This window comes from Aedes albopictus, chromosome 2 (genome assembly GCF_035046485.1).
Source record: "Aedes albopictus strain Foshan chromosome 2, AalbF5, whole genome shotgun sequence".
Lineage (NCBI taxonomy): Eukaryota > Metazoa > Arthropoda > Insecta > Diptera > Culicidae > Aedes > Aedes albopictus.
In genome coordinates, this window is record NC_085137.1 from 232714217 (window position 1) to 232721200 (window position 6984).

At 38.9% G+C, this 6984-nt stretch overlaps 1 protein-coding gene across 2 annotated transcripts in view; it reads left to right on the plus strand.

Moving 5' to 3' along the window:
• The window catches only part of LOC109412353 (carbonic anhydrase), a 105086-nt gene that overhangs the window by 87185 nt on the left and 10917 nt on the right, over positions 1–6984 (plus strand). The window contains exon 4 of one of the 2 annotated variants that reach the window (XM_062851332.1): positions 5590–6095. The exons of the other annotated variant lie outside the window; for it this stretch is intronic. Within the exon in view, the coding sequence (XP_062707316.1) occupies positions 5590–5898 (309 nt within the window). The 3' untranslated portion in view covers positions 5899–6095. Of the gene's footprint in view, positions 1–5589; positions 6096–6984 lie in introns of those variants that run through there. 2 annotated transcript variants of the gene reach the window in all.

A 6984-nucleotide genomic window follows, 5' to 3' on the forward strand; every position in this document is an offset into this window, starting at 1 on the left:
GCAGAATTTCCAGGATGGCCAAATGGCAGCGCGCGTGGGACAGTTTCATCAACCCAACCCGAAGGTTGATCCCGAGGGTAGATAGTTGTATTAACAGGCGTCATGGGGAAGTATCATTCCACCTGAGTCAGGTCCATTCAGGCCATGGTTGCTTCCGACAGTATCTACATCGTTTCGGTCATGCGGGGTCTCCCGTATGTCCGGTTTCTGCTGGTTTAGAGGAAACGGCGGAACACGTTTTGTTCGTGTGCCCGCTTTTTCGCACAATGCGTGACCACATGCTTGCCACATGCGGGGAGGACACAACTCCGGACAATCTTGTCCAGAGGGTGGGTATGAATGAGTTTGGCTGGAATGTCGTTTCAACGGCTATCACCCACATCGTCTTGGAGCTACAGAGGAGGTGGCACGTGGACTTGCGAGAATGCTTCATGCGCGATACAAGAGGTGCACCTCTGGACCATGGTCCAGGGGTTCGGAGTCGGCTTCGTAGATCATCCTTGCTGTCGTGGCGTCGGTCTACTGGGTTGGATCCAAGCCCGCGGTTGGAAAGGGGTCCCGGTAAAGGGCGGGCAGGTGAAGATCCTACTGTCAGCAATCTTCTGGTCAAGCTGATAGGGTCATTCGCAATGAAAGCTGTCAGTTAATAGCTGCAGAACACTCTGTTGAGAACCAGGCTCTGTCTTAGTGGGGACGTTACGCCAAGAAGAGGAAGATGATGTGTATCTGCCTAGAATAGATATTCGAGAGCTAGCCGGACACAAGACATAAAATAAACAAATTTGATACGCCACCATAACCTGTCACTGCGCCGCTTGATAAAGATAACTATTAAAAAGGAACTGTAGAAGCACAACACGCGCCACTTGTAAGGTGCATCACGCTTCTCCATTACCTGTGCCGCCAGTGTCAATTACTAAAGCATTTCCCCGCCATAAAAATGGTAACGACTTGGAAGCAAATAAACGCCCGGCTTGTGCTTGTCATCTAAAGTAATCATAGAAATGGAAGAGGCACCCGTATCCCGAGCAGGGAATGAGAACTAATTGAAAACAAATTGAGTTATTTAGATATCACGAATTTTGATAACAAAGTGAGTTTTCATTTTGTATGACTTAAGTGTTAACATAACAAAAATGATAACAAAATAATGTACTGGAATATCTAATTGAAAACAGAATGAGTTCTCATTGATAACAAATTAATATCTCATTTTGTTATCCACATTTTACGACGTGATATCATACGCAGTTCTCAGGGAGTTATCATATCTATAGGCTAATAACTAAAAATTAATAACAAATTTAGTATTCATTTTGATATTTTATTGGGCATTAAATCACATAAATAAGTAAAAGTTTAAATGAGATTTTATTTTAAATTCAGAAGAATTTCGTGAATAAAAACTTGTTTTGCTTGGATACGATATCATCAGAATATGGTTCCTATTAATGGCGTTGTATTATCGATTGTAACATTAACATTTCATAAACAGTCATTTCTAACTTGGAGCCTACACGAAGAAAAATTGTATGGAAAATCGGATATGATATCCTCATAGATATGAAGCGTAGCTATACCGTCTACCCCCGTTGGTTTGAACGACACCTCATGCAAACCAACGGGGTTCATTTTTTAATTTGAACTTCTAGTAACCCTGTGGGCATCGTAAAACACACTGGTGGTAACCCTTTTCGCTGTTTTGTTTTGATTCTGCGTTCCGTTTCACCCCGTTCCATGAGCAGAATGACGTTTGAACCATTTTTAGTTTGAACGATGTGCAGATTAGAGGGGGTCAAATTAAAAAGTGTTCAGATTAGATGAGGTCAAACCAACGAGGGTAGACGGCACCATGATTCAACTGATGGACATTGAAGTGACAAAGAAAAGTAAATTTGGAGTCAAAGGACAACTGCACGTAATATTTTTGTACACTCAGCGAAAAAAAACTAGCGAAATTCATCGAAATACCTTATGAAAATTTGCTATAACTAATTCTTATGGATGGCATAAGAATACCTTATGAAAATTGATCGTGCGTGCTACGACAAATTTCATAAAATAGACTTATGAAAATAACAAAAAAATCTTAAAATGTTGCAGACTGGATTCGATCCATGAACGTCGGGATCACCGAACCCGTGTTTTATCCACACGGCTACCGACGCTTGAGAATACCATGTTGCTAAACATGAATAAAAGCCAAGCTGTGAGACGATTTTACGTCATAGAGTGACCTTATGAAATTCATCCGAATCATTATGAATTATTTAAAGGCCATAAGTTGGGCCTTATGGAAATCTTAAGGTTATTTGGCTGAGTGTATAATTATATTTCAGCTTTTCCTTCCGATTATATGTACTGCAGTAAAACAAATGTGGGAGATGTTCACGACATCCCAGAGCCACAGGCATCGGGACTCAAATTGAATGACATCGAGCAACGAATTGAGTCGCATTCGGCTACTGAGCTCCTTCCCTCGTTACCCGCGGAAAAATGATGAGATTTAAAATTGCATCCGATTGGAAAAATATTTTACTACATTATTTCTAACGGGTTTGGCATAATGTCGTTTGGCATAGTATTTTGGCATAATGGTCAAATTCAGACCAAACATGTCTAAAGGTCCAATCTGCAGAAGAGAGGCTCTCTTTGGTTTCCGTCTCTTTCGTTAATATCTCAGCTGTTTACACTAGTTTACAAAATAAAACGAAAGTCGTGAACTTCTGTCAACGACCAAAGTTTTTGAAGTATAATTTAGCACTGATTTCGGAACCGTGCTTCAAAAAATTTTAAGTAGAGCAGTTTTTGAGTTTTAGCTCAATATTGAGTTTTACAATGTTTAAAAATATGAAATTTATCAAAATTCAAATATCTTGCGTTTTGTTGGACCAATTTCAAATCTTTTCCCGTTAATTAAAAGCTGAATACAATACCATTCGATCATCTGAATGCAGGTTTTGCGTCAGATTGATAAAATTTAAGATATTGGCGAGTTTTAGAGACGATCTCCTTAAATTTTAGCCAAATTTCCAAAAATATATGAAGAAATGTATTTTTTCAATAAGATAAAAACAATCTAAAAATTCTTTCTCAACGTTAATTTGACATTTCATATGTAGGCCAGTTACAGTAAAAAATTCAGCTTAATCGGAGCATTGATTACGGAGAATGAGATGTGTGAAGTGAGCGACATTGCTTAAAAATAGAACAAATATCGATTTCAAATCATCAACCTTGTATGGAAAGTCGAAAAAAAATCCGCTCTACTGTAATTTTTTTCCTTCGCGTTTTCGAACTCAGGGCATGATTCTACGCCAAAAATGATCATCAGCTTACCGAGTTCAAAAATGCTGTAAACTAGTGTTATTTGTATTATGATTGTCTCCTTGCATTGAACGATGGTCAAAACAATCGTCTTTTGATTTGTACTGCAAAAGTAGTTGAAAAGTGTACCATTACTTTGCAATACAGTATTGTTCCGATTTTATCACGCCCCTTTTCAAAAATGCTTTTGGATATTCTACAAAATCTATACGCATATTTAATATTTTCAATGTTGCAAAACGCGCCTTCAACATTCATCTTAAAGAAGAGGGGAAGCACTTGCTCTCAAATGTAACAGCAAATTAATGAAAAATAATGGACTGACGCGCGGAGGCCGTGATAAAATCGGAACATTACTGTAATTGAAAGAGAAAAAGAACAAAGAGAGCCTCTCATATCTGCATTTGACCTATTGAAATGTTTGGCCTGAAATGGCATAAGCTGGTATGATAGTCGTTTGGCAAAATGGCCGTTTGGCATAACAATAAGTGAAATATCATTCATCATTTTCATGTATGATAAATATCAGTGTAATTTTCAAAACTGTATCAAACTTCACAGGATTCATCAATTTGGTACGGAGGTACAAATGAATTCTTCCTTCGCGGGAAAACTTTATAAAGGTAAAATTTGTAAATTATTTCGGTTGGCCATATCCAACTTCATTTGTCTTTAATTTTGAATTATGCCAAATGACTTTATATCAAACGACCTAAAATGTGAGAAAATTTATAGTACTGTGGAACTCTCGTTATTACCTTACGAAAGTGCGAATAGTTCAAACTTCAAAATATTTGGCAATATGTTTAAGATTGAAACTGTTTTGATTAACTTATAGGGAAACTTTTGTATTCTGGGCAGTTTTGTTCTTTTCGTCATGAAAGGCTTTTTGAAAACTGTTGAATTCAACGTTGATCTCAAATCTTTCCCAACCAAGCTGAGCTATACGACCAAGTTTCAGGTAATTTGGCCGATGAAAAACCCCTCAACGAAGAGAAAAACCCTGCCAATAATAACCAGTCACCCTAAAAAGACTTATTAAAGTTCAAGCCAATTTAAATCAATAGCTTGACCATTACCCAGAATCAGAAATTATAAATTCTGTGTCAACATGTAAGTACAATACTCAGGTAGATTAAATAAGCATTTTGTGAATATAATTAATGTTAATGCTTTATTAACATTATACCTATTTTTGATTGTTGAAATCAAATTTTGTTATCATGGAGTTTTTGAAATGATAACAAAATGATATCTGAATTTGATATTGAATAAAAACAATTCGGAACGAAAACTTGTTTTGATTTCATTTTGTTATCAATAACAAAATGAGTTATCAATTTGTTATAGGTTTGTTCTCATTCCCTGCTCGGGATGGCTATGGTCTGTATATTACGCAAATGAAGCACCCATTTCCAGTTCCTTCCCGTCCTCCGTAAGGGTGCGATTATCTCCTAATTGGAGCCAATTGAATGCCTAATAATCTTTCCGAAAGAGAATCTGATCGAAAGCAGAAATCTATCTTTTTCACGCGCTAGGCATTCTTCCAAAGTGGGGTAAACCCTTGAAGCTGTCCCGTGGCAGGCAATTAATTCCTCAAATGCCAACGGGAGAAAATTTACATCATCCAGTGAATGCAAATTATTCAGAGTGTTTGTGTGTTGGACGGACTTGCAATGGGACTGAGTGCAATGGCTTCCTCCAGCAGACAATTGTTGTGTGAAATAAATTACGATTCGAATGCTAATCTGTCACACCTCAAGTGACTAATACTGGGATTGTTGGGAATTACGGGGATGTGGGGTAGAGAGAGAGGTCCTTATTTTCTTCTAACTACATACATGAAAACATTTTAAAATGCATTTTTTTTTTCTGCGATTATCCATTTACCATTAAAGTTTCGGTTCATCTGCCGGGCACGTAATTCAGCAATTGTTTTGTGTATTGGACAATCCCAAAAATGTTACTTATGGCTGTCACCGCAATTCGATCATTCAAATTTTAGCAACGTGAAGACACAGAAGACTGTGTCCCAAATCTTGGCACTTGCAGAGTTTCAACCTCTTCGTTTGAATTCAAAGTTCTTGGCTTTCAGTACTACGTTACGCTGCAGGCCGCATTAATGAACATTGCGCCATTCCATGCATGTTACCTGTGTTGCTCCAGATTACCTTCTTAGTGTACCCAAAGGTCATAAATACAAATCCTCTCTACTTTAACACAGTATTTAATAGTATTTCTACCCGCTTCTCTTCCCCTCAGGTTACCATCAACAAGCCAATGGATCCGGCCAATCTCCTGCCGGAGTCCAAGGCCTACTGGACCTACCACGGCTCGTTGACCACTCCGCCGTGCTCGGAGTCGGTCACCTGGATTCTGTTCAAGGAACCCATCGAGGTGAGCCAAGGGCAGCTGGAGCTGTTCCGTGAGATGCGTTGCTACGACGCCCGCGAGGACTGTCCCTGTGACGATTCGCTGCACAAGACGTTCGAGTACGGCAAGGTGGTCAACAACTACCGGCCCCCACTGGAGCTGGGCAACCGCGAGCTGCGCGAGTTCGGAGGCCACTGAGCTTCGGCCAACGATCGGACGATTCCGGACGACCCGAAAACCTAGCAAACCGATATTGGACCCCCCGTTGTTGTTGTTGTTACACCTTTTTGTAAAGAACCCTTACATTGCGCCGAGTGCGATTGAGTTTTGTCGTTGTTCAACGATTGAAAAGCAATAACACCAATATTACACCACTTGTGCATGCACGTTGTCAAGTGTGTCTGTTTTAACACGATTGTCGAATGTGAACAGATCAAAAGGATAATTTTTCTGTGTGATTTAGTCGAGAGATATGCGAGATTGAGACGGGTCCGCCACTTTTAAGTACGTTTCGGAGGAGTTGATTTCCTTAAATTTTAAGTTATAACATATGACCAATAGGCGTTTTCTGCAACGTTAATTGCAACGCACTCATGGGACAGACAGGTTTAGGTTACGGCCGCCTTAGCTGAGTAGCATAGCTTCATCAAGAACCAGGTGCAGTGCAATCCAGAAGTACCATTGGAATTTCGTTTTTATTCATACCTTGATTCTTACATGCTGAGTTGGTAAACACACGATATTATATTAATATTCCAGTGTTACTGTAGTATAAAATCGGAGAAATTCAGTTGGCCATTTATCAATTATCGTTATGTAAAATTGTGATTAGGTTAAAAAAAAATATTTCGTATTGTATCGCTTCAGTCAGGACCATTTTCTTTTATCGCATTAAAAACATGTCAAGTACAACACTGATGAGAAATATTGTAGAAAGTGCCTAAAATAACAATGAAAATACAAAATTAAAGAAAGGATTACAGCAGTCAGCAAGTTAACACACGAGGAAACAAACCGTAAACAGTATTTCAGGGAAATTGATAGTCAATTAATCGAATCCTCGCGTGACAACGATCGCCCGGCTAACAGAATAGGACAAACTAGCAGCTGAGAGTAGGACGTTTAATCTAGCAATTCCCTAATATTGTATCGTCTTTGTGCCACTTATCTAGTAAGTGCTGCTCTTTTAGCACCCTAGCAAGTAGGAATAACACGCTCTGTTGAGAGCAGCAAGACAAGAATGTTGGAAATCATTATATTGTGACCATTTATTGAAAAACATTT